At 57.8% G+C, this 26,812-nt stretch overlaps 1 protein-coding gene across 2 annotated transcripts; it reads right to left on the reverse strand.

Moving 5' to 3' along the window:
• Nucleotides 1–1,032: 1,032 nt before the first annotated feature.
• Nucleotides 1,033–17,587, reverse strand: RARG (retinoic acid receptor gamma). Of its 2 annotated transcripts, none has more exons than XM_049625572.1 (8): nt 17,288–17,587; nt 6,149–6,297; nt 5,786–5,927; nt 4,993–5,153; nt 4,628–4,804; nt 4,027–4,231; nt 3,425–3,583; nt 1,033–2,625 (listed from the first exon to the last, which is right to left on the reverse strand). In XM_049625572.1, the coding sequence occupies exons 1-8, from the start codon at nt 17,472–17,474 to the stop codon at nt 2,426–2,428; spliced, it is 1,380 nt and encodes a 459-aa protein (XP_049481529.1). In that variant the 5' UTR covers nt 17,475–17,587; the 3' UTR covers nt 1,033–2,425. The 2 variants fall into 2 exon arrangements, with proteins under 2 accessions (XP_049481529.1, XP_049481528.1); XM_049625571.1 differs by lacking the exon at nt 17,288–17,587 and adding an exon at nt 10,684–10,990 and having other exon boundaries at nt 1,034–2,625.
• Nucleotides 17,588–26,812: the final 9,225 nt, after the last annotated feature.

Here is a 26,812-nt window from a genome sequence, read left to right on the forward strand (position 1 = left end):
GACTGGGAGGCCACTGCGCAGAGACAGCAGTGGCGGCTGGGAAAGGCGTAGAGGAGGCAGAGAGTGCGGTAATGGCAAGGATGAAGCCTGTCTGGAGAAGAGGGTGTGGAAAATACCTGGCCCTGGCCCACACTTGACCACAGGGAACTCAGAAGGAACTGGATGTGAGATCTGTCACAGGTCTGTCTTATCTGCCCGAAGGGGCACTCTGGGCAGCAGGGACTGACAAGCGAGGCACCGAGCCAGGTGCCCATCTCTTAGTGGGTGCACAGGGAGCATCAGGTGGGTCTTAGGAGTGTAGCCGCGGGAAGGAGCAACTGGGGACAGGGGTGGGGGGAGGTGGGCTTCTTCGGCTGGCCTCAGGCTACCGGACCTTATACCCTTCCCCCACAACCAGGGGTTACCATGGTGATGACCCCTTCTTCCCCACAGGCCCTGTGGTTTCCTCTAGAGCTTCTTTCACTTTCTTCTTCTGCTTTTCCTCAATCTTCTCTCTCCCCTACTCCCACATCCTCAACCCCTCTCTCTCCCACAAGCACAGGTCATTCTTGAAGGTGGCAAGGTACAAGGTAGGCAGGGTGCTGTCCCAGGGAAGAAGGTGGGCCCCAGGGTGGGGGGAGGGCAGCGTGGAGGGGGAGTCACAGAGGGAGGGGGGAGAGTCCAGGGGCACAGTGGGAAGGCCTGAGCGGGCTGAGGATGGGAGCTGTTGCAGAGGGGAGGCATGGAGGGGCAAGGATGTTAGTACAGAGGGTAACAGTGGGGTCATGGGGATGAGGTCACGGGGTGGGGTGGGGTCAGAAGGGGCAGCGGGAGTAATGTGTAAGGTGATAGTGGGGTCGTAGAGTCAGGGAGCTCATTAAGTAAAGGGAGGGGTGGTGTAAAACAGAAACACTGTAACTTAGATGCAGGCTGCGGTTCTTTTCTTCTGGGGCCAGAGACCCTCACGAGAACCAAGTGCAGCTTCCATGAACCCCTTCCCCAGAGATGGGCAGATATGCACATACACATAACTGGGGGTGGGGACAACTTAAAAGACCTCCGGGCCCATTCACACCTCCCCAGAGGCCCACCGCATCCAGTCTAAGAACACACACACCTGGTGGCTGCGGAAGGCCCAGACACCCGCCTCCCGGGGTAAGCTCCTGGGGGCTCCCTTTACCCCACTTTCCCACCACCGCCATCCAGGCACATTTCATCCAATTTCCTTGGTTTCCCTAAGAAAGCTGCAAAATCCGGTAGATTGGGAGCTCACCTTCCTCACCCAGTCCCTCTCCAGGTCAGCTAGTCATGTCCCCTGCCACTTCCCAGAGGGAGCCACATGCCATGAGTTTCCATCACTTTATTTTGCAAAAATAGAAAACTCAGCAATATGCGATACAGCGGGGAAGGGGAGATGTAAACAGAGGGGAGGGAACAGCACCCTGACCCCCCAGAGAAAAAGGGGAGCCAGTGGGAATCTTATTTGGCAGCTAAATACAAACTGGGGATTGGAGGAAGAAGGGAGGGGTCACAGGGGCCCTGGGCTCCCCCTCCCAAGACCCCTGGAGGAAGGGGTCAAGTCCAGGGTGTAAACAAAAGCTAATAAATAAATAGAGGTTTCCTCTGGGTCAGGGAAGGACCAGCTAAGCAGCGCCCACCCCCCACTCCCTGGGCCAAGCTGCTCTGGAGATCAAGGGGGGTAAGGCACTAGGGGGAGAGGGATCCCCTGGCCCCTCTGTAGTGTAGGAGCATCCCTGCCCCGGTGGCTGAGATGGGAGGCAGGGGAAGCCCAAGGCACATGACAGGGCTCGGGGAGGGGCTTATAACGGAGGGCACAAGGTCAACTCTGGGCCCAAGCAAAGAGGTGCCGAATGTACGTGCATCTGTCCCTTTCACCCTCTGGCCCTCCACAGAAATGCAGGGCCCAGCCTGCCCCAACCTGACCTGGCACGAGGATGGGGCACAGAGGGCAGTGTGAGCCCGGCAGGTGCATTACGCAGCATGAGGCACCAAGGGCAGGGGCAAGAGGGTGGGCTCAGCCCTCCCCCTGTGCCCCTTTTTTGGTCTCTAGTGTTCCTGTTTGCTCCCAGAGGCCTAAGCACCTGGCAGAGAAAGGGGCTTTGGAACTGGCAGGGTCTTCCTCCTGCCCTGGGGAGCCTGGGACCCTGGTGTCTGAGGGGCAGCGCTGAGATTTTAGAGTCCAAACCCAGGCTCACCCCTCTGCCCTCTTTCCTGGTGGGAGAAGGGCAGACCCCGAGACAGGAAAGGGAGCCAGTTAGAACAAGAAGGGGATGAACACAGAGGCACCCCTGGAAACTTTGGCAAAAACAAGGAGCTCACTGGAAGGGGTGGAGAGAGGGCAGAGCTCGTCCTCCCCCAGTCACTGGCGGTGTCTGGGAGATGGTCAGTCTGCTGCCTGGAGCCCCAACCCCCACGGCAGGGGAAGTCAGGGGCCCTGGTCAGGCTGGGGGCTGCAGGCCCCTTTGCCCTGACCCCGGGGAACCTCATCCTCGCTAGAGGCCTTGGGATGGGGACCAGGCTGCGAGGAGTCGTCCTCAAACATTTCAGGGTTCTCCAGCATTTCTCGGATTAGGGGAGGCATCGGGCCTGGAATCTCCATCTTCAGGGTAATGGCCCTTTCTGCTCCTGCAACAGAGGAACAAAGGTTCAGGGGGACAGAGGCCCATGCCCCTTGAGGCCAACTCGCTAACCTTTCTTGGCCTTCCAGGGGCTCCCAGCACAAGCCTGCCACTTGTCTGTCTCAGATTCACCCTCTCCCTTCTGCAGAGTTCCTGGGGGCCACTCCTCTGCCTGCAGCTTCTACCTGCCTTCTCTGCCAAGCCCGTTGCCATTCTTTCAAGCCATCCCATTTTTCAGACCATCTCCTCAAAGATCACACCGAGTCCAACTGTCACCTCCACTCCCCAGGCACTCCATCCTCCCATGTCCACGACTCGCCAATTGTTGCTAGGCCTGTTCTTACTCACATTCGTAACAATAGCTAGTATTTATTGAACACCTACTATCTGCCAGGCACCCTTCTGAACCATCAATGTCCAACAGAACTTTCTGCAATGATGGCATTATCTGCTTCGTCCAGTACAGTCATCACTAGCCACTGAGCACTTGAAATGCAGCTACTGCAACTGGGGAATGGCATCGTTAATTCAGGGCGGTTCTAAGCCCGTTGTGTTAACTCGTTTAGCCTTCTCGATAGCTTATGAGGTAGATGTAAGTATAGCCCGGTTTACAAACATGAAAACAAGGTACCAAAAGTAAAGGAATTTGCCCAGAGTCTCCCCACGAGCCCGTGGCAGAGCTAGGATTCCAGAGCGTAGGCCACCCGGTTCGCACCCACTCTGTTCTTGTCTCTGCTTGTCTGCCTGCCTGTGCTGGGAGACCAACAGCTCCAGGGAGAGAGAGGGGAGGTTCCCTCATGACTAACCCTTGGTGCTGATGCCCCGGAGGTCAGTGATCTTCATGAGCATCCTTGGGAACATGTAGGGCTGGCTGGGCCGCCGCCGGCGGGCATAGAGCCTCAGGGCTTCCAGCAGTGGCTCCTGCAGCTTGTCTACTTTTTCAGGTTCCTCCAGGTCCATGCGGTCTACAGGAACAAGCACAGTGCAGTGAAAGAGAAAGAAATGGGGGACACAGTGACAAGTGGCTGATCCCCAGCTGTCCCTGACCTATGGCACTCCAAGCCCCAAACTCTGTCCTATCAGCCCTTTGCCTTATTGTTCCTGGGCCTACCCAGGCCACTTCCCCTGCTCCACGCCCTGTACCTTCTCCCCTCTGGTAAATCACTCCTGCCCACACCCCTCTCTCAGCACCAGTATCTGGGACCTCCTCAGCTCTCTCTGGCTCCTCTCTCCTTTTTGTTCTATGCTCCAAGGTGCTAGAGGGCCTGTCCTGGGTCTGAGAAGTCTGTGGATGGGGCAGGTGCAACAATCCCAGGGAGAGGGACCAAGGTCTCCTGCCGGGTCAGAGATCAGGTGTGGGCTGTGGTGGGAAAGGAGTCTGAGCAAACGCCAGGGGGCGCCCCTGCACCTCCGCAGATGAGGCAGATGGCGCTGAGCAGTCCTGTCTCCGTGTCATCCATCTCCAGTGGCAGGAGCTGCCCAGCAAAGGCAAAGACGAGGTCTGTGAGGGGCCCAAAGCCGGCGTTGTGCATCTGTGTCCGGTTCAGAGTCAGCCCATCAGAGAAGGTCATGGTGTCCTGCTCCGGGGTGTACCTTGTGCAGATCCGCAGCATCTGGAGGTGGGCAAGGGGGAGGGTTAGTGCTGTTTCTGGGGAGGACCACATGTCCGGTGGGGAGAAGAGGCAATGGGATGTACGTGGAAGGTGAGGAGGTTAAGTCCAGAAAGAGGGCAACCTGCAGCAGGCATGGGGAGGAAGGCAGAGGTGGAGAATCTGAAGTCTGGGGAGGGAAGGGGAGTCAGAAGGAGGCAGAGCATCCAGAAGCGTAGGATCAGGTCTTGGGGAGGGGAGTTAAGATGAAAAAAAAAAAAAGCTTGGGTTTAAAGGCGATCTGGGGAGTCCCAGAATGGAGGGGGAAGGAGAGATAATGAAATCTTTGTGGTAAACCAACTCCTTGGCCTCACATGAGGGTCAGGCCTAGTGGGAGACATGCCACAGGGCTTAACTTACCAGGATGTCTAGGCAGGCAGCCTTGAGCAGAGTGATCTGGTCAGCAATGCTGAGCCCTGTAAAGCCAGGCAGCCGCTTGGCAAACTCCACGATCTTGATGATGCACTTGGTGGCCAGCTCACTGAACTTGTCCCACAGCCCCAGATCCAGCTGCACCCGGTGGTCTGCACTGGAGTTCTACAGGGAGGGCAGGTTGGAATGCAAGCTAAGCCCCGCCCTGGGGGCTATCTTCCTTCCACCCAAACCCCCAGCTCCCCCCTCTGCATTCTGTTGCCTTTCCTTGTCCCTCAGCACCAGACCATGGCCTCAATACAACCCGTATCTAGTCCCCAAAGTGAACAATCCCCTGACCTCACTGGACTCACCGTGGTATATTTGCCCAGCTGGCAGAGTGAGGGGAAGGTCTCCTGATGAGCTTTGCTGACCTTGGTGATGAGCTCTTCTAACTGAGGGCTCAGCTCATAGCTGTCAAGCGACCCTTCTTCCTTCACCTCTTTCTTCTTCTTATTCCGGTCATTCCGCACAGCTTGGGGGCAAAGGCATGGGAGGGTCGGGACCCTCAGAACCTCCCTCTGGGTATCCCCTCTCATCCTAATATCATGCGCTCAGTCCTTATCATGAACATCTATTCCCCAGGACCCTAACCACTGCCTCAGTTTCCCTAGCTCCTACATTAGCTCCCATTCCCAGGCTGGCTCTCTCCAGCCCCACCCAGGGCCTGCAGCCCCTGCTCCCTTCCAGAGCCATTCGGCTCCATCCTGCCCTTCCTGTCACCCCTCAGGAGCTAGGGAGGGGGGGCAGGATATGCGGGCGGCAGGATATCCACTTATAGCCTTGGCAGCACAATGGCGCAGGGGAGGGGACTGGCAAGCCCCCCCCCCCCCACAACCTCCCCATAAAACAGGGCAAAGTGAGCCGGTAGGTAACCCCCACTCACTCATTCTGAGGAAGGATTAAGCTCTGAGAGGGGAGAATGGCAAGGGGTGGGGCCTCCTAGGTGAATGGCACTAACCAAACAGGACTGGCCAGGGAGGAGGCAGCATCCCAGGGCAGGCCAGGTCTCAGAGGTCAGAGAAGTGGGGGTGGCCAGTGGGAAGAGGGCAGCAATGACAGGGGAGGGTGGGAGGGCTCCTGCTCAGGCCAGCGCTAGGGACCTACCTTCTTTGGACATGCCCACTTCGAAGCACTTCTGTAGCCGGCAGTACTGGCAGCGATTCCGCGTCACCTTGTTGATGATACAGTTTTTGTCGCGGTGACACGTGTACACCATGTTCTTCTGGATGCTGCGGCGGAAGAAGCCCTGGAGTTGGGGGTGGGGGGTGGGCAGTGAAGCAGGATGCTGGGAGTACCAGCCTCTCTCACAGGCCCTTCGGGTCGCCCCAGGCTGGACCCAGCCTGCGAGCCACGTGTGTGCAAAGCAGCTCCTCCCCACTCCGCGGGAATGGCCACCCACGCACAGCGTCCTGCCCCTCTGGTCTGGACCCGGAGGCCCAGCGCGCCCCACCCCCACTATGCACACACCTTGCAGCCTTCACAGGAGCTGACCCCATAGTGGTAGCCAGAGGACTTGTCATTGCACACGAAGCACGGCTTGTAGACCCGAGGAGGTGGAGGGGGCGAGGGCGAGCTGGGCACCATCTCCTCTGAGCTAGTGCTCTGCGTCTCCACCGCTGAGGGGGAAAGCAATGACATGAGGGTCGGGGGAAAAGGACCCCTCAGATCTCCCCGGCATCCTCACTACACAGGCACACCCCATTCCCACTTGTCCCTCCAGCTCAGAGATGACAACACCATCATCACCACCACAGCGGCTTAAAGTCCCAACAACCACGCACGGCCCCATAGTAAACACTTCCAGAAAGCCCCGAACGACGGCTACCAGTGCACCTCCCGCCGCAGTCTGGCCGTCTCCCTGCACAACAGTGCCAGCCCGAGCCCTCAGATACTGCCAGCCCTCATGACACTGCGAGGTTCCTCAAATTCCAGGCCAAGGCCATCTTGGAAGTTAACTTCTGGGCCTCAGTCTCCCCAGCTGTGAAGTGGGTAGGTGGAGGGATTATGGGCTGTGGCTCTGCACCCTTCAGTCACTCTCTGTCACATCGGTCCACCTTGCTGGGTTATCTACTTCCCATCATCCTCCTCTTCCTGAGGCAATAGATTTGGGGCTGGGTAGGCAAGCACCAGCCACCTGTAGCTCGCGCCTGGATAAATGACTCAGTACCCCAGGTACCCCGAGGTCAAAGAGGACCTTGTTCTCTCTCAAGTAGTACAGGGTAAATAATCCTCCAACTTCTCCCTCTCATACCGCCCCCCCCCGCCCCAGATAACGGCCAATGTGCTTTTTCCCAGAAACCACTGAGGCAGTGGAGCAAAGGGGACACAGGTATCAAGAAAAGTAGGTTAGCAGATATGCAACAGCCCGATTTTACACCTGAAGGAACTGAGGCCAAGGGGGGGAAGTGACCAGCCCAGGGACACACTGCCAATTGATGGTGGAGCCCAGGCTCTCAGGTTCTCTGACTAGACCTAAGTGGCCAGGCAGGGAGTCTGAGAAGTCAAAAAGTCGGGGAAGGAGAGACTGAGGTATTTGCTCAGAGCCTCAGGTTGAGAAGCGGTTGGGGGTGTAGCAAAGCGGGAAAAGTCAGGTGACAGTGGGTAAACAGGGCTCCTGGGGGAGGGGGAGGGGAGCTATCTCTGGACCCTCTCTGAGCCTATGTCTTCACTCCTATACTTTCCCCACAAATACCCAATCGCAGCTCAAACGGGGCCTCGGCCCACGCCACACAGAAGGGGTGGGAGTGGGCACCCTCTGTTCAGGAGGCTGCTCAGTAAACCTTTTTCGGTGTTGGGGGGGGAGGTTGGGGTCTGTGGTTCATCTTCAGAGGCAGAAAAACCTAGAAATTATTCAACCTGTAGGACCCGCTGCCCAAACCTAGAGGGCCCAAGTTAACGCAAGAAAACACTAAGACCCTCCCTAAGGAGAGTCCCACGCACCCACCTCAAGAGCACCTTCTTCCTTCTAACCCGCTGCAGCCCACCTGGTCAAAAGTCCGCCCCATACAGCCAGAAGGGCAGAAGGAATGCCCAGGATGCCGGGGTTCCGGGCTAGCTCCACCCACCCCACAGGGGGGAAGCCCTCCCCACCCCCCAACACACACGGACACGATTAGCATAAGAATCCTGCTGGAGTGAGATTCCCCAATGGAAAAGGGCAGAGAAGAGGGGAGGAAAGAAGGTGCCTCGAGTCTATTCAGGCCCCAGGGCGGGAGACTCCAGGAGGGGCACTGAGAGACGTGGGGCTGGCTGGAATGCCTTTCATGACCCCTCCTGGAGTCCTAGGAGGGCACACGTGCTGCCCGCAGGCCAGTGCGTGGGGTGGTGCTCACTCAGGCGCTGACGCCCTCCCTGCCCGCAGAGCGCTGCCTCATTTCCTCTCTTGCGAAAGGGCCCTGGGTGCGGTCAGACTGGCATAGGGCAGTGCCAGGCAATTATAAAGACTGGGGGCCGCAAGGAGACAGGCCTGGGGACAGCTTTTCCTGTCTGAGTGGTACTGTCACCCCTTCTGGGCACCCTTCTGGCACAACTCGGCCCCCTGAACCCTCGAGTGCGCCTCAGTGGCTCTGGTCAATCTGAGGGTGAAGGGCACAAGAAGGCTAATTGGGTCAAGCCTGCTCAGATTCCCTTCTTCAGCCCTGGGCTGAGACCCCACTATTGGGATGCTGCTCCCAGGCTAGGCAGGGGCCCCTGCTGGGGAGGAGGGGGGTGGGCTCTGGGTTTTTCTCCTTTTAAAGCCCAAATTGCTGAAATTGAGGAAATTCCTGGCCAGGCTGAGCGGAGCTTCAAACAAACTCTTTATAACCGGCTGTAAACGCTCCCAGCTGCGAGGCGCAGGACTGAGAAGCCCAGACTCACAATCTGATACACACCTCCTTGGAGACACTCTCACACATCAACAACAGTCAGGGCACAAAAGTAGACATACTACCAATGGCTTCCTATATCCCAACAGGCCCCTGGCACCGAAGAGCACACAGGCGGGCGTAAAGGCACACTCACTCCAGCCACACTGTGGAAGTGAATGCACAAATCATAAAGCTGCCCCCCAACATCCAGCTTCCCATTTGCAAGACAGCAGCTCAGCTACCAAACACCCGGGCCTGCCAGCACAGCACCAGGACACCGCCAAACACCCGCAAACACACCATGTGGCCCTCCCCTCAAGGGACCTCTTTCCTTCCCTGCTTTAGACACAGGTCTCAACTACTTTCTAAAAGTGTGTGGAGCAGGCCTGAAGCCCACAGAGACCCTAGAGGCCAAATTAATTGGTCCAAATTGAAATGCAAAACCATACTGCCAGCCAAGTGGGGGGGGGGGGGAGGGGCTGCCATGCTCCTGGAAAGGGCTGGATCCCTACCCAGCCCCCACAAAAAGCCCTCCTGGGAGTCTCTCCACCTCAGCACCCCTCCCAACATACCCCAATTCCCCTTTCTATTGGACAGTGAAAGGAAGGTTAAGAATTCACCAGGATTTGGTGCAAAGCAAGAACAGTTCCATGCTTTCTCCACCCTATAAATGCCACACTTTTACTTCTTGCCGCACCCCACCCCAAAGTACGGTCTCCTGTTTGCCACCTCCCTCCTTCAGTCTCGGAGTTGTTAAATCTGAGCAGCTCTGCCCTGGAACCAAAAAAAAAAAAAAAGAAAAAGAAAAAGAAAAAAAAGAAAGAAAGAAAAAGAAAAGAAGAAAAGAAAAAAAGAAAGGAGAGAAAAAGAAAAAAAAAAAAAAGCCGAACTCGTAAACAGCGCTGCCGAGTGCCAAGCAGCGAGGCGCGTTGGCGGGGGCTCGGTGACCCCGCGAGCGCACTCCCCCAGCGCCCGCCGCCCCGCCCGCCACCCGCCCCTTCCCAGCTGCCCCCAAGCCCCTCGCGCCGGCGTCCGCACCGGGCTACCAGCGCGGTCCCAGCCCGGGGTAAATTTGGGGGGTGTTCCAGGCTCCCCTCTCGGCTCCTCCCTACGCCCACCCCCGCCAGGCACTTCGGCCCAGGCTTCAAAGCCGCCTCTCATCTGGACTTCATTTTTACTGCCTCTCAGTCCCCAGCTTTTTATTACCGCTCTGGAAAGGGGTTCCAGGGCCCCAGGCCTGGCATCTCCCATTTCACAGAGAGGGGAAGATGGATATTTGGGGACCCAGTAGTCTTACTCTCCGTGCCGCTGCCTCCTCCAGGCCACCGCCCCCCACCATAAACAGGCTTTGCTTTAAACTTTACGCTTCCTACTGAAGTTGTGTGTGTTGGAGCCCTAGGAAAAAGTCATCTCTCTGCATACAATCCTATACACATTACCACACAGTGCTTTTTAAGATGGGGGAGGGGGCGCCAGAGCCGAGCCTTCTCCTGGTTGTGTGCACAACCCGGTGCACCCCGCACGAAGAACACACAGGATGAACTCTCGAACGCAGCACTTTCCAAAACCGCCCCCGCAGCCACGCAGGGGCACCCGCCTTCCCGGCCTCACGCCACAAACATCCCTACATAGGGCCGTGCGGAGGACCTGCCAACGCTGTCGGAGGGCGACACTGCGTGGAGAGACCCCCTACCCTCACACCCACACCGCCGACGCCAGGCGCCGCACACTCCAGGGATTCACACGCTCTGCAAATATTTTTTACGCTCTCAACTTCCCACATGGACCCTACTAATGCCACCCACGGCCCTGGGTGCTGTATCTCTCCGGGGCCACGGACCTGCGGGCACAAGCTACCAATAACACCTCGGTTTCTCCCTATCCCCAGGAATTCTGGAGTGGCATCAACCACAGCTCCTACCTAAACACCCACCATAAAAACCACACACACTCCAAACACTAATGCACACACCCAAAGGAGTCGCTGAAGTCCCACGTTTAAAGGGCCAGTACCTCTCTTTCGTACACACCCGCCCCTCACATAGAGAGGGTGAGAATCTCCGCTTGCACCCCAGTTCCACCTTCTACACACGGAAAGAGTGAGCCGCTGCTTCTCCTGCACCCCACCCCCCACCCCTGGGCTCTGGTACCTACATTGCAGGCTGGCGGGTTGCGGCCAGGCAAAAGACTCAAATCCGGCGAAACAGGAGCTGCCCGTGGCTCTGCGCAGCAAGCCGGCCCCGGGCCCCGACGCCCCGTACAGCCGTCGCGGACCCGGGGCAAATGTTTCCATGCAGTCGTACATCGCGACCCGGCTTGGAGGGAAGCTGGGTGCTAGGAACACCAAGGACCCGCAGCCGATTCCCCCTCCTCCCCCGGCGGCGCCCCGCTCCTGGAGGGGGGGGGGGGGAGGGCTAGCATAGGGCGCCAGGCTGCATGGGGGGTAAGGGGTGGGCGGGGAAGAGGGGGATCCCCAGCAGGGGAAAGGGACTGGGCGGGGCGCAAAGCCAGGGCCGCCGCTTCGGCCGCGGGCCGGCTCGCTCTGGGCGCCTCCGCGGCTAACACTGGGGAGACCTTTTGTAAAAGCGAAGCCCGGAGGGGTGGGGGGTGGGGCTTGGAGAGCGAAGGGGGCCGGGCACTAAGACGAGCTGAGCTGGGAGTGGAGCGCACACTTACACACACTCGCACCCGGCGCGCGCGCTTGCTTAGACACATACCCGTGCATGCATTTATCTAGGCAGGCGCCGCATATTTGCAAATATGCAATAGTGCGCATGCATTTTTTCTGCACGCACATAAAATCACAGAGGCACACAGACATCTATGCAAGCACATATTTGTGCAAGCACATCTGGCTCGGGAAAATGCTTGCAAGCATTCTCTCTCCACAGCCCCGAGGCTTTGCACGCATTTGCACTTCGGCGCGTGCCCTGGTCCGGGATGGGGGGAAGGAATAGAGGAACCAAGCACACGCATTTCCTTTTGAGTTTTCCCCCTATCCCTCCCAACACTCTTTGCACACCAGTCATTACAGGCTGGGGTGTCAGGGAAGACGGAGGAGAGGGGAACATGCAGGTTCCCAGCGCGGGGCAGTTCTCCCGGGCCCGGGGACCTGCACTACCTCCACCCCCTCATTCCCAGGCCTGGCTCCTCCCTCTCCCTCCGCGCGCGCGCTTCGAGGCCGAACCGTACATTCCTGCGGCTCGGCGCGCGCGGCCTCCTCCTTCCTTCCCGTTCTCCCCACCCCCGGTCGAAGGGCCGGAGCGCGCTCCCGCCGTGAACTCTCCGGGAACCCCCCTCGGGGCGGGTGGCCGGGCGCGCTCACCTCCTCCTGACCCGGCCCCGCCCCACCCCGCCCAGGCCGTCGCCAGCGCCGCCGCGGAGTCCCCCGCCCCCTCCTGCGCTGCCTGGAGTCTACTCCTCCTAGCCCGAGCTGTCCTCCCTCCGCCGCGGCCCGGGCTGCCTCTCTCCCCAGTCCCCGTAGCCCCGTCGCGCGACCGACGCTCCCCAGGCGCTCCACCGCGTCTCTCACTGCCCCTTTCTCGAAACTGACTTCACTTTCAGAGCACAAAACTCCCACCCCAAACTGCCCCTACGGTGCCAACCGCGCCTCCGACGAAGCTGCCCTGCTGAGTGCCAACTCCCCTCCCCCAGGCTTTCTACCGTGCCAGTTGCCCCAAACTGCCAAGGGCCCCTCTCGGCTGTAACTGCGGGTCCGGTCGTCAACTGTTCTCACAGCCATTACACATCCCCCCCTATTGGCAATAACAGCCCCTTCTCCCCTTCAGTGCCACACTGAGTGCCCTTCAGATCTCAGAGGGCCGCCTCGCTGTCCCCTCGGTAGCCCCTTCCGGGCACTGAGCGCCCTCGCCCGGCGGAGCAGGGGGTGAGGGGGGCGGGGGGTTGGCCACGTCAAGAGTTTGCCCTAGCCGCCCGGCCGAATCGGGGACCCTGGCCCCGGGACAGCTCCAGCGGCGGCGACTCCCGGAAACCGCCCCCTCCCCCGCGCCCCGCCCGCCCGGCCGCCCGGCCGCCCGGCGGGCCGGCCCAGCCGGCTCTGTCAGCGCGGCTCACACGGGGAGCGCCGGGGGAGCGGGAGAGGCGCCCGGCCGGCCCCTTCCCCCGCCTGGCGGCTGTGGCTGGGCCAGGGCGGGGCGCGCTTTTCTAAGAATCTGTTGTACCGGGTGGGGGGCGCACTGGGGGTGCTGCAGGAGTGGGGCGCCAGTTTGGAAGAATAAAAAGCAGGAAGGGGTGCCAGAGTAGGCAGGGAAGGGAAGGCGGGCGCGGAGGAGGGGCCGGGGTGGCGGCCGGGTACGGGGAGGGGGGGGGGCAGGGCTGGGAAGGAGGGCCAGGCTTGTGGATGCGGGGGGCGGCGCGGGGTGCCAGGCCTGATTGGGGGGCTCGAAGTAGGGATGAAACGGGACTGCAGTGTTCTTTCCAACCCAGTGTGAGCTCCCTGCTGTTGCCCCCAACCTGAAATACCCCATTTCTGAAGCCAGTTCCCCCACCCCCAAAAAAGGGGGGGATGATAGATTTCTGAATCAGAATCTGGGCAGTGGTAAAAAAAAAAAAAAAAAAAAGTTAGGTACAAAATGGGAAATACCCCCCAACCAGGGGGAAAGAGCCCTGATTAGTCAACTCCAGGCTGTCAGTACCCCCCCTCTCCTCCCAAATCTGAAAGGTCCCAATTAAGTCAAGCCTGCCTGGTTGGTAATTAGAACCAGAAGTGGCCAGGCCACAGGGAGGGGGGTTGGGAGTGGGGCACAGGAGGGGGGTGGAGGGCTCCAGGAAGTCATGAGTCCTCAATAGCCCCCGCTTTCTCTTCACCAGATGCACCCCACTCCTCATCACCCCATCTGTGGTGCTTCCCAGGCATTGCAGGGAGAGGGGGCCTTTAAGGGACAAGGCATTAGAGTGCCAGGCCCACCCTTCCCGTCAACCCCAACCCCCCATTCTAGGCAGTCTTAGTACAGCCTTGAGGAGAAGGTAAGAGGATGGGGGGGATCTAGTGCCCCCTCTTATCCCCAAAGTCCCCCCAGCCCTTATTGCAGCAATTAGACCCATTAGCCTTCTAGCATTTCATGGGAACCAGATGTTCTCCACCAGCCTGGTGGGAGTATGAGGGGGGGTTGCTGCCTGACTCACCCCTGTCCCCATCTATGATCCCCACCATCACAGTGCACCCCTCCCCGCTAGAGCCCCACAAAGTCAAGACCCCGGAGGCAAAGAGAAGCATACCCCTCCCCCACTAACAAGGCCATTAGCACTGAGAGTCTTGTATGGTCACCCCTCAGAGCCTCTACAACCCTGGCAAGGATGAGTTTGGCCAACGAGGGACTGTGGAGGGAGGAACAGCTAACTCCTTATGCACCCCTCCTTTTCCCCCCCTCCTGCCACCTTCTGGATGGGGCTGGAGGATAACTGGCTCTGAATTCCTCCCACTAAATTCTCCTTTTCTTCCAAAACCTTCCCTCAAAAAGGTGAAGAGGGGGCATTTCAAAGCAAGAAGCCCCGCCCCAAGGGTAAGTCCTAACTTAGGAGTCCCACCTGAAGGGCGGTGGGGAGGGGTCTCTGGAGGAGGGGGCAGCAGAAGAGAGAAGGGAGGTGTGAATGGGGGACGGGGCCCAAAGCAGGGGTGTAAGGAGCGCTGGGCAGGATGGGGGCTGGGACTGGGTAGGGGGCCAGGAGAGGGGGGGTGCAGCCTGGGCCCCAGCGGCGGCGGCTTGCCCAGCTCCCCCCGCCGGAGAGGTTTCCTGTTGCAATCAAAGCCCCGTTTGTGTAGGCCTGGAGTTGGAGCCCGAGTGAGCCTGAGCGGTGGAGACCGGGGAGGGGAGGGGAAGGGAAGGAGGCAGTCGGCTGGGGTTTTTTCCTGGAGGAGGCCTCACTGCCGCCTGCTTGCCACCCTTACCCGCCTGCTTGTTCTGCTGGCCTCTCCCAGCGTCTGGGTTCTCTCTGTGTCTGTGCCTTTTGGCCTGTGTAGTGCTCCGTCACCTTGCTTAGGTCTCTGAGTCTCTCTTTTTCAGTTGCTTTTAAGTAGAACTCTTTTTCTTCCTGTGCCAGCCTGCCCTCAGTTTCTCCATGTGACTTAGTGTGGTGCCGCCTGGGCTCCTTGCCCCAGGGACACCGTCACCAAGTTCAGAGGATAAACAGGGCTAGGTCCTCACCACCACAGATATCTCCTCGAGAGGGGGAAGAGGGAAGTGGGTCCCTCCCGACCCACTCTGTTCCCTGTAGTCTTGTCAAAGCAAACAGAACACATCAGTGTTCATAAGCATGGAGATACAAAGAGACACGGACCCCAGGGTTTCATGCACACGTGTGAGCACACGCACGTGCACACACATACACACCTCTGCTCTCCCATGCACACAGGCCTGTGCTTGTCTCTGCAGCACATGCCCCCCCTCCCGCCGCCCCTCCTCTCCTCCACCACAGGGTTCTGAGATGCCTGCCTTACCCACTCAGGCCCCTGGAGAACCCCAAGGGGTGGGGCAAGATTTCCCTTCTCAACGTGGATGTCTCCAAGGTGCTAGGGACCCAGCAGTAGGATCCTGGAGGCAGCCTCAGGGAGAAGTTGCAGGTTCCCTCATGGACCACCCTCCCTCCCATAGACTAAGAGAGAGACACAGACTCAAGGTGAGTGTGGCTTTGGCATCAGACTTAGGCCTCCAATCCCCCTCCATTGGGTGGCTCCAGGCAAAAAAGGGACAGCAGGTCAGAGAAATGAGAGACTAGACCTTTTCACCCCTCAGCTTCTCTCCCACTGTGGGAGGTCTCCCAGACTCCAGGATCCCTTCCTCTCCCCTCTGCCTCCTCATTTACCACTGGGTGCTGCATGCCCCACTCTCGTGCAGGCTGTCTGGACCCAAGCCTTCCCCTCCTCCCCACCCCACCAACATCTCTCTGCCCGGGCCTGTCTCCTGCTGCCAGCCGCACCCTCCCCAGCTACCTGCCTTGGTTCTGGCTCCTCCCTTGGATTTCTCCTTTTGGCCCCCACCCCCTCCTTCAGGGCAGCCTTGGGGGATAGAGCCCAGGGTGACCCCTTCCCCAGTCTTGACCTTACTTTGATCCCTGACCTTGATCTCCATGCGTCCAGGGCACAGGGGCCCAAGGAGAGCTTCCCTGGGGGCTTGGCCACTGGCTCTCAGCATTCCCCCACTACCATTCTTTTTCTCCTTTCCCACCTTCCTCCCTCTGCCTTAGTGGCTTCTCCCACAACCTGAGAAACTCAAGTCCCAAGGGACCGAGTCGTGTGGTTCTCTGCAAGAAGTGCATTCATGTGGGAGGATGGTTTCTTCCTACCTCCCCAGGCCCTGGGACAGATTCATGGGGTGTAAATGAGGTAGGGGAAGCCCAGCTGAGGTTTCCAAAAAGGGGGGCTTTGTGCTCTCCTGTTCACCTGCATGCCACCCAAATAACCCCTGTTGGGCTACAGACATGCCACTGGCAGGTCTCACCAAACACCAGACACACCGTCAGCAGCCCTATTAAATACCGCCTCACTCCTCACACTGACTCTTTGTTGCACACACTGAAATTTTGTATATGAGCAGAGTCTCGGGGACATGCTGTGCACACACAACTGCATGTGGTCTACACACACACACACACACACACACACACACGCCTTCTCCAGATGAGCACAGTCTTTCCACTAAAGCTGCCAGCCCCATCTAGTCACCCCTTTCTTTGCACATACACACGACCCTCCAACTGCCCCTCCTGAAGGCAGGGCCCCTTTCTCCCACCTCCCTCTCCCTGAGCTTGCGGAACTTATAAAGGATGTCTTTATCTTTTTGTCTTTTTTTCTCCATCTCTGTTTCTGTGCCTCTGGAGCTGCCCTTCTCTGTGTCTCTCCTCCCATCACCTCTCTTTGTTTCCAGGTGAGGGCTTCTCACATGTTCACCCTTTACCCCACTGAACCCAGCGGTCCAGCCCTCCAGCTCATGGGCACCCACGCCTGTAATGGCTTGGTCAAGAAGACCAACTACGAAGTGGGAGGAAAGGAGATCCAGAGGGAAGAGGAGAGGCCTAAGGCTTGTCTGCTGTCAGCACTCAAAAGCTTAACCCAAAGAGGGCAGGCCTGAGGGACAAGTAGGGATCTGCAGCACGTGGGCACCATGCCAGACCTAGAGGGAGGGGAGGCATCCAGAACACACATGGCTGGAGGAGAGGATGCTTCTGGAAACACCCCCTCCACCTCCCTGGATTACTTATGGTGCAAGAGCCACCTTCTTTGCAACTGATTCCACCCTCCCTAGCACCAACAAGAGACTTTCCTGACCCCACACATCTTTGGTCACCTGGCTCCATTTCATTTCCTTTTTGTGCTGCCTGCCCCTAATTCAGAACAATATCACCTCTCTATCACAGTCAGCTGGTTGGCCTTCCAGACTCCTCCATTCCCAGGGTGCTTCCTGGTACCCACCACTGCATGCAGGCAGAAGCCTCAGACTTCACCAGACCCAGCCTTGGCTGCCCATGCAAAGTGTTTCCCACTGCCGGTTGACTCAGGAGGCGATTGTAGACCCCAACATTCTAGACATCTTGGGCAAGAGAACTCTCATTTGCAAACAATGCCATTTGCTCCACATCCAAACCCCCTCCTGTCATGGCCACCCCTGTCATCTACTCCATTAGATCAAACCCCCATCCCTGCCAGTCTCGCTAACTAGGGTGCCAATTTTCTATAGCACCCACCCTCCAAACGTCTTCCTACTGCCACCTGCCCTCATCCCCCAAGGCCCCTGAGACTCACACAGAGAGGCCATCTCCTTGGGGAGGTCAGGCTGGCCCAGGCCCCGGAAGCTAGGACTCAGCATCTCGAAAGGTGGAGACCCCCTGAGAGCCCCTGGGAAGGCAAAGGGGAAGCCAGCCCCTGGGTAGCCAGATCCAGGCCCCAGGACACCAGCCGCTGCAAAGAGTCGTTCCTTATTGGTGGCCATGGCAGCTGCGCTGAGGGAGGCTGAATCCCCTGGGGTCTGCAGTGGGCGGGGGAGGTCTTCAGCCACAGCCCCCGCCCATGCCCACTGCCCCAGCCTGGGAGGCTCCGTGCCCGCCCTTCCTGGCCTGCCCACTGGGTCTCCAAGAGTCCTAGGGAGAAAGAGAGGAAAGGGAGGGATGAGAGAATGATCACCCTAAAGTTCCAAGCCCCATGGCCCTCTCTCACTTGGAGCCTTTTCCCAGTATGCTTCCAGGGTCTGTACTGCCCTGCCTCAGGGCCCTCTACCACATGGTAGAGGGCAGGGCAGGAGCTAATACAGGTTGAGAAAAACTCCCCAGGGAAAGGTAAACTGGTTTCCAAAGTGAATAATGGTCTTAGGACTCCTGGCAGAGAGGACTCCCAAGCTGAGAAGGGACCATTAAGCACCAGTGGGCTAGACACTTGATTCAACCTTCACATCAACCCTGTGAAGTAGGAATTATGATTCCCATTTCACAGAGGAGGAAACTGAAGTTAAGTGACTGGCTTAAGGTCCCATGGCTGTAAGTGGTGGAGCCAGGATCCAAACTCTCAGGGCACGTGGCTGGCTTAGTGGTGGAACATGCAACTCTGGATCCTGGGGTGGTGAGTTCAAGCCCCATGTTGGGTGTAGACCTTACTTTATTTAAAAAAAAAATATATATATATATATACACACACACACACACACACACACACACACACACATGTGTGTCTATATACATATATATGTGTGTGTGTGTGTGTATATATATATTCAAATTCTCTATTACCCCGGGAAAAGCAAACATCTCTGTTGTAAATTTGGGGCCCTACACCTCTCTGAAGAGGAGTTGCAGTCCGGTGAGTAGGAACACTGACTCTGGAGCCAGGTGCCCTGAGTTGGTCCCCACCACTTGTTAGCCGGACCTTGGGCGTGTTACTTAATCTCTCTTTGCTGAATTTAGTTTCCTCATTTGTCAACAGGGAATAATAATAGGGCCCACTTCATAAGGCTGTTGCGAGGATTAAATGATTTAACATATGTAAAGTGTTTTGAATGATATAGGGCAAATATTACATGCTGTGTGTCTCATGTTATTTCTCTTTGTACCTTCTCTTCCTCAATACCTCTCTTGTAATTAGCATTTCCTTCTGTCTCTGTCTTCCTCAATACTCCTCTCCCAGTTTCCTCTCCCAGTTCTCTGTCTCCAGTTACCCCTCCCTCACTCCCTAACCGGTCTTGCATTCTCTCCTTCAAATCCATAGATGCTGATGGCCACTGTGTGCCAGGTATGATGCCAGGGAGCTCCTCTCCTTGTCCTCTCCTTACTTTGCTTCTCCATCTCCTTTTCTCTGTCTTCTCTGAGCCCTCTGCTTCCAGGAAGACCTCCCTACATCCTATCCTCCCTCCAATGTAGCCTGCCCCTTGAGATTTTAAACCCGAGCTCAAGGGAGGGAGAAAGGAAGGAGGAAGAGAGGAAATGGGAATCCTAGTGCTAGGCAGGTGGTTTCTCTCCTGCTGTTCTGATAAGGGAAACGTTGGCTTTCTCAGGAGCCCCAGAACCACCCTCTAGGGAGTGAGGGGTTGGGGAAAGAAAGTCACCCCAGTCTCGGTAACTCCTCTATCAGCCAGAACCATAATGGATTGAGATGCAGGACAGAGAAGGACTAAGAATGAAACACAGAGACCATGGCATGGGCAGGCCGAGAGGTAGGTGATAAGCATTTCTGTATCTCCTTTTATTAGTCTTTGCTTCTAGAATCAATATATCTCAGTCTTTGTACCTCTGCTTTCCTTTCTCTCCCTTCCATCCTCTGATCTTTTTTCTTTTCTTTTCTTTTCTTTTCTTTTCTTTTCTTCCTCCCTTCCTTCCTTCCTTCCTTCCTTCCTTTTCTTCCTTTTCTTCCTTTCCTTTCTTTTCTATCTCTCATCTACTTTGGCCTTCAAACTCCTGAGGGTAAACTATCAAGGAGGTTACAGGAACTCAGACTCCAATCCCACCACGCTTCACTCAGTCCCCATGTATGAAGCTACCCCTGTTCCTCACCGGGCATCACCCATATCCCCAGCACCCTCAGACTCCTTACCCCAGTCTCTCCCTAGGCCCTGAAAGTCTGAGCCCCAAGCCCCCAGGGTCCTTCTCCTTTTCCTTCCTCTATTCCCTCAAGTCCTCATCCCTGGTTAAGCCCAGGTGGAGCCAGGAGTCCGGGCCCCAGAGGCCCCTGGGCCATAGCTCAACAGGCTGGGCCACATTCCAGGTGGATTAACCCCTCCAATGCCAAGGGTGAGAAGCTACTAAAGTCCCCCCATCTTTTTCAGACTGCCTTAGACAGGACCTGGGATCTGTCTCCAGCACCCACTGTCTTTGCTTCTCACTTACGGGTGGGAAACAGAGACCTGAGGGTGGGGTGGGAGGACTTCGGGGTCCCAGAGAGGGATGCTCAGACTCCTGGTCCTTACCAGAGAATGAGGCTGTAATGAGTGAAGGGCAGCCCAGCTCTCCCCCAGACTTCCTCCTAATTTCCCTCAGAGAAGGGACTTGAGAGTAGAGTGGAGAGGGGAAGGAGACAGAGAGGCATCCCATTTCTGAGCCTTGCTTCCTATCTGCCCTGGCTGGGAAGGGAAGGGGAGGGTCTTAAGTCCTGGGTGGAGGAAGGGACCAAGGGATTGAAGACAGTGGAACAGAGAGTAAAAGGCAACCCTACACTAGGGACCCAGATGCCTTGGTTCTTTGGGGAACCTGTGGAAGGAAGAGAATCCTTCTTTCCTCCCAAGATGCCACCTCAGATGGAGGTGGGGCTGACTAGGGGAAAGGGGCCCTTACAAAGCTGCTTCTCTTAGGGCTGAGGTGGAGTTGAGGGAGGGCATGGATGAAGGGGGCTGCCGGGGGGGGGGGGGGGGGCGCGTATCCCTGCTGCCCTGCCTGCTCTAGAGCCTGGAACAAAGCTGCTCTTGTCGGCTGCTCTCCACCCGCTGCCCCCCTCCCCTCTGTATAAACACGACCACCTTTTTCCATGACCCCATCTCCAGCCTGGGCGGAGAACCCAGGCATCCTCTGCTCTAGCCTGGGCCCCCAGCCTGCTCCCCAGGAGGCAGCGGTGGCCTGGGTTTCCCTGGCCTTGTGCCACCCTTGGGGGAGTCCAGACCCTTGAGCTCTCCACCTCTCATCCCCAGGTGCCCTCCCTCCACCCCACTGGCCCCAGGGAGGGGCAGTGCCCAGGAGGCAGGCAGGCAGGCAATGCCAGTGGAATGTGTGTGGGCAATGGAGGGCACGGGCAGGGTGGGGCAGAGGGGGGAACTGGAGGTGCCAGTTAGGTGGCTTTCTGAGCCAGGGGTGGGGGTGTGCCGGGGTGGGGGTGTGTGCCCTATGCTGCCTACCAGACTTTAAGCTACAGCGTGCATGTGTATGGGTGCGTGCACGCGTGGGCATGTACGTGTGCATGTGTATGTCCATTTGGGATACCCAAGCTCCAGGCGCCCTGCATACACTGCCCCCTGCCCCCTCTTCCTTCCTCTCTTTTCTTGCTTCAAGGGTATGGGACCCTGCCTATGGTCCTCAACCCCAACTCAGCATCTGAGGAGTAACAGTAAGGGCAGGAGTCTCAGACCTGATCTGGGATTGCAGCTGTCCTGGACATGCCCTGCCCCCTTCAGGGGGCACAGTCATCTCAGCTTCTTGCCTTACAGACACCTCCTCAGGCTCCCCTGCCCCCCCACACACACACACCCATGCATACTCTTACCCTCTGGCCACCTGCAGAGATCCCCTCCTACATACTGGGTCAGGCTGAGGGGACTGGGCTGTAACTGCTGAAGACAGAGAGGCATGTCAATGGGGCTCCCAGACTACAACTCCTAGGTCTTCCTGCCCTTCCTTTGTTCCCTTTGGGCTCCCCTCCTGAATACTCCTGAGGAGCCCCCATCCTTGGCTGGAAGGAACCAAGACTCACCCCCTACCTGGGGACAAGTGAGAGGGAATACAGAATTGAAGGTTTAAGGGACCTTCACAGACCCCTACCCTATCCACTTGTCTCTGCAAATTTCTGGACCCAGAGGGCTAGGAGCGCTTGCCTCTGGATGCTTTCCTTGCTTTTCTGATGTCCAAACTGGGCCATTCCACTGGGGAAAGAGGAACTTGGACCAGTTTGGACCAGAAGGCCACCCCTCAGACTCCCCTGGGGAAGCCTGACCAAGGGCTGGCCAAGGTCTTTCCACACGGGAGGGAACCCTGGCTTCCCTCACACTCCAAAGCACAAAAGTAGGCTAGAACCCCTCTGGCTGAAGACTCGTCCCCAAGTGCTCTCCCCACTATTCACCGAAATGCAGCTTTGCTGAAGCCCAGCCCAGCCTCAGCCTGTCTAAATCTTCCCCAATCCCTCCGGCATCGGGGCTGACCCCCAAGTCGGGCAGGAAGCCCCTCCAGCCTTGTGGACCGCCCGAGCAGCCCCAGCAGGGACTGAGCGGCGTCGCTCCCCAGCGCCCCCGCCCCCAGCCCACCTCGGCGGGGACCCAGGCGTCCGCGGGCGGCGGCGAGCCTGCTTCCCCGCCTGACTCACCTGGAGGGGAGGGAGGGGGAAGGGAGGCCGCTGAGCCCCAGGTCCCGGCGTCCGGCGGTCGCGAGGATGCGGCGTCGCGGTGTCAGGGGCTCACGGCAATGGGGGGCTCTGGGCGGGGGGGGGGGGGGGCACGGGCTCTAGGCTGGGACTGTCCCGGGGCCTCTCGGAGCCCGCCCGCCCACGTGACCGCCCCAAAATATCCGACACATTTTCTCCCAAACCGCACACTGACTCTGCAGGCGGGGACACGGAAAATATTTTCTTTCTTTTTCTCCCTCCCCACCCCCCCCCACCTCCCTCCCAGCCCGGCTCCCTCCTCCCCCTCCCGCCCTCGCTCCTCCCTCCCCTGCCGCCTGCCCCTGCCCGGCTCCCTCCTCGGTGCCCTGGGGCTGGGGGGCGGGGGTGGGTGGGAGGGGGACTGGGCGGGGCAGCCCAGGACGCCTGGGTCTCTGCCCCTCCCATTTGCTGGGCTTCCGTGGCTCCATCCCCAGGAGGCCGGGCAAGGCTGGCAGACGAGGTCAGTGTCCTGGGCCCATGATGCCACCCTTTCTCTCTGGCACTTTTCCTCTTCCTGCCATTTAGGGGGACTGGTTGAGTTCTCTGGCCAGGCTGTGTGGTTCAGTGTGGCCAGTGTCTGCTACCTCCCGAAGGGAGGCGATGGGAGCTGTAGTCTCACCATCCCCCGGGTGGAATGATGGGGCAGGGGTATGACAGAGCAAACGCCACAGTCTTTACCCTTTGCTTCGCCTCCACCTGCAGGTCAAAGTAGTCTCTACTTCCCCTGGCCTATCCCAGATGGTCCTTTGGTCCCAGGAACAAACTGGTTTAACTAGTGCGATTGGAGGGTGGCGGTGCTGAGGCCCCCCGCCTGGAAGACCTCGTCATCTCACCCTGCCTTGAGTAAGCTCAGGACTTAGGGTGCCTGGGTCCCTGGCTGCCAAAGTTGTCCCCACCTTTGGGCTTGGATCTGGAGAGGGAGAGACTGGCGAGCAGGGAAGGAGGAAACTTAGCTGGGAGTGGGAGGGGCCTCTGGCTGGGTGTGAGGGAGAAAGCCCAAGCAGAGGGTGTGTGTCTGCCTTAACCAGCGCCTGCTTGCCTGGTAGATGCGCCACGAATGTTGTTGACTCTGGGTGTGTGTGTGTGTGTGTGTGTGTGTGCACGCGCGCGCATGCCCAGAGTCAGTGTCAGTGTCTGATGGGGAACACTCTCTGACTTCAACATGACCACCAAAGACTGTTAGCCCTAGAGTGGGAACCCAGGGGTTTATTTCCATTCTACTGAAGACAGAAGGGAAACGGTAGCAGGACGGGGCTGGACGGGGCTGGAGAGATGCGCCCAAAGGACCTTCCCCCAGCAACAATCCCAGGGTGGCCAGCATTGGGGATGCGGACTCCTGATCACATCATCACATTTTCCGTACAGAAATTACTCTGCTCTGTCCTCACTGCCACCCTGAGGCCCAGGTGTCCTCCCTCTTAGGAAAGGCCACTTTTGGTTAACCAGAGTCAGCTGATAGAGAGGGCAGAAGAAGGGGCATGCTGTGGCTATCTCTGGAGAACAGAAGGCGTCGATGGGGGTGCAGACAAGGACCTCTCTTTCACTCCAGGGGTGGAAAGAGCTGGGAATAGGTACTCCAGGGTCCCGTCCCCAGGTGGCCTGGCTGCTGTTGACTTTGCTTGGTTACCCTGGGAGCAGCTCTCAGCAGCGTGGGAGGGGCAAGTGTCAGGGAGTTGGACCCAGGCATCCAGGCTGGGGTGGGATAGCACCCGCCTGTGTGGCAGGGATCCTGCCAGGAGGCTGCAGAATTAACCCCTCCAGCCCTGCTGCTGGTGGCTGGTGCAAGGAGGGCAGGCCCAACTGCGGTTTGTGAATGTGGCCCTAATTCCCCCTCCCTGTCCCAGCACATCTGTACTTGGTTTACAGTGAATGAGTCTCCTGTCCTCATGACCGGGCAAGGGCACCACTCCCTCCCTAGCCCTTGGCTGGGCATCCTGACACAGAACCAGGCACCACCCCCGTGACACTCTCCCTGCTGGGTATCTCCTCTCTCAACCCCCCCCCCCCCCCGCCAAGTCCTTAAGGGGGCTCAGGGACTGGTCCCCAGGCCAAGAGCTAGAGCTCTGAGACTGTGCAGCTGGAGTGGCAGATGGGAACAGGGAAGCTAAACAGGGGACCAAACACTTGTGGTAAACTGGAAAGAGCAGATCTAGAACTCTCTCCCTCTCTGCCCTTCTCTTTGTTTTGGTTTGTCTGTCTGTCTGCCCCTGTCTTTGTCTCTGGTGGGTGTTTGTCCATCCATCCGTCTTTGGTAACTGTGGCTCCTCCCTTCTGGTGGCCTGCTGCGTCCCCAGCCGAGGACGGCAGCCAGGGGGCGATGCCCAGGAAGCCCCGCCCAGTGCTGGCCCCTCCCCTCAGGGTTGCCGCGCCTCCGCCCCCGCCCCTCCCGGGGACCCAATGACTGGGGTCTGTTTGGAAGTCAAACCAAACAGCCAGGCCGACTGGGGATCAGGGAAGTGGAACATTGTGAGGGGTTCAGGTTCTTCTCTCCCTCTTGCAGTAGAACCGGTGTTCTGTCCAGGGATTCCAGGAGGAAGCTTGGAAAGAGGGCCTTCTATTCTGGAAGCTGGTGGAGAGAGCTCCCCTCATTTCTCCTTCCCTTCTGTCATCCCTGTTTCTAGCCTTTACTCTGTTTGTGATTGTTCCACTGGGTCACCCGGGGCAACTTGGAGAAATCATTTCTTGGGGGCCCTAGGCCCATACCAGGCTTCCTTGGCTTTCCTCATCACAAAGACCAAAAGGAGAGATTGTGAGGACAGGACATCTGACCCACCTGCCCTGACTGTGCTATTTTGCACCACCCCCCCACCATTGTCACCCTCACCCCCTCCCCACCAGAAGGAGGACATTGAGTAGGTGATTGTCCCATGCCCACTCTGGTGCTGGGGAGAATGCCCTATGCCGCTCTCGGAGGTGGCTGGCAGATGTCTGTGGGAGGTGGGAGAGCTGTGTTACAGCCCCCAAGGACATCATTAAGGCACCAAAGTGCCATGGGAGCTTGGAGCCCAGGGCACCCAGGGAGAGTGTGATGAAAACATGTTTTGTACAACACGTGTCTTCTCTTTTCCTTTCCTCTTCTCCTCTCTCACCTCCTCCCCCTCTGCCTCCTCCGTGCCAAGGTTGGTGCCAGCCCTGCCCCAGGTGCTTGCTCAATTCCACCCCTTTGACCAGGCCTATTTTCACTTTTTTTTCTTTAAGTTTATTTATTTAAGAGAGACAGAGACAACATGAGTGGGGGAGGGACAGAGAAAGAGAGAGAGAGAGAGAAAGAGAGAGAGAATCCCAAGCAGGCTCTGCACTGTCCAACACAGAGCCTGACGTGGAGCTCAAACTCAGGAACTGTGAGATCATGACCTGAGCCAAAACTGACTGAGCCACGCAGGTGCCCCAATGACCAGGGCTATTTTGCCACTTGCCCGTTTGTTGGCTTTCCTAGTGAATGAATTTGTGTGTAGAAGGTCCTCACCAGCCTCGGTACCACCTAGATCCCCATATAGAAAAAGGCCTTGATTTTGAAACACAGGATTTGGGGACTAGCCTAAACAATCCTAGGAGTTTCTTCCCTGAACATCCATTATTCATTATCTCAACAAATCTTTTTTAAGTATCCACTGTGTGCCAAGCAAGTACTAGACCCTGGGAATGAATACCCAGGTATGGTTCCTGCCCCTGCAGGCTCAAAGTCTGGGGGAGGAGTCTGATGTTAACCAAATAATCCACAAAATTGCAAGTGATCATTAGTATACAGACACATAAGGTATACAATGAGAATGGATAATAGGAAGATTTTTCCTCCAGCCAAGGAGATCAGGAAAGGCTTCTGGGAAAAACTGAGGAGAAGAGTAAAGAGAAAGGAGGGCAACAAAAGAATATGTGCAAAGGCCCTGTGGAATCAGGGCCCTGCTTCCCAGCCACCCTGCTCCCCTCAGAAAGAAGAGGATCCCCCGCCATGTCTGTTCCCCTCCTGGATTTTTATATGGTACAAGGGAGAGGTGATAAGCACCTCATAATGGCCAAAGGGGGACGCTGGGACACCTGGTGACCCCACCTTGAAATGATTCCAGCCATTCCTTCATTTCCTCCCCCGGAAAGGGAAATAGAGGCACAGATAGGGAAGAGGAAACCACAGGCTTAGGCCTCAGATTATACACAGAAAACAAGGCCCCACGTTGTTGGCAAGTCCCCCAGAGTGCGGGATTCCTACGTTTGCCTAGCTGGAGCTGGAGCTGGAGCTGGAGCCTCACCAGACAGAAAAGCCTTCTCCTAAGAGCTGTTCTGCCATGCACCTTCCCCCTTCCTGGTCCAGCCCTGACCTGTCCCACTCCCTGGAACTAGGAGCATGTCTGCCTCCACGGTTGCCTGGAGTATGTGTGAGGTGAGAGCTCCAGGTGTCTGCCAGTCGTCACGTGGGTGGGTGTAGCAGTGTTTAGTACCGAACCTCAGTCCAGGGGTTAAAGGGTTATCTCTCCTCGGTCCACTGGGGGGCTTCCACTTCCTCTAGCCCAGACACCTAGGTGCCAATGTTCTTCCTTTCTGAGAAAAGGAATCGAAGGCCCTTTGGAGCAGGGAGCAGGCTTCTTTGTGGCTTTGCCGCCTCTGGAGCTGGCAAAGAGGTCATGGGACCAATGGAGTTAAGTTCCAGCCCTGCTCTGACCCACTTTCCTCCCTGTGTCCACATCCCCTGGAGCAAGGGTGTTGGGTGGGGCCAGCCTGGCACCCCCGCAC

This window comes from Panthera uncia, chromosome B4 (assembly GCF_023721935.1).
Source record: "Panthera uncia isolate 11264 chromosome B4, Puncia_PCG_1.0, whole genome shotgun sequence".
Classification (NCBI taxonomy): Eukaryota; Metazoa; Chordata; class Mammalia; order Carnivora; family Felidae; genus Panthera; species Panthera uncia.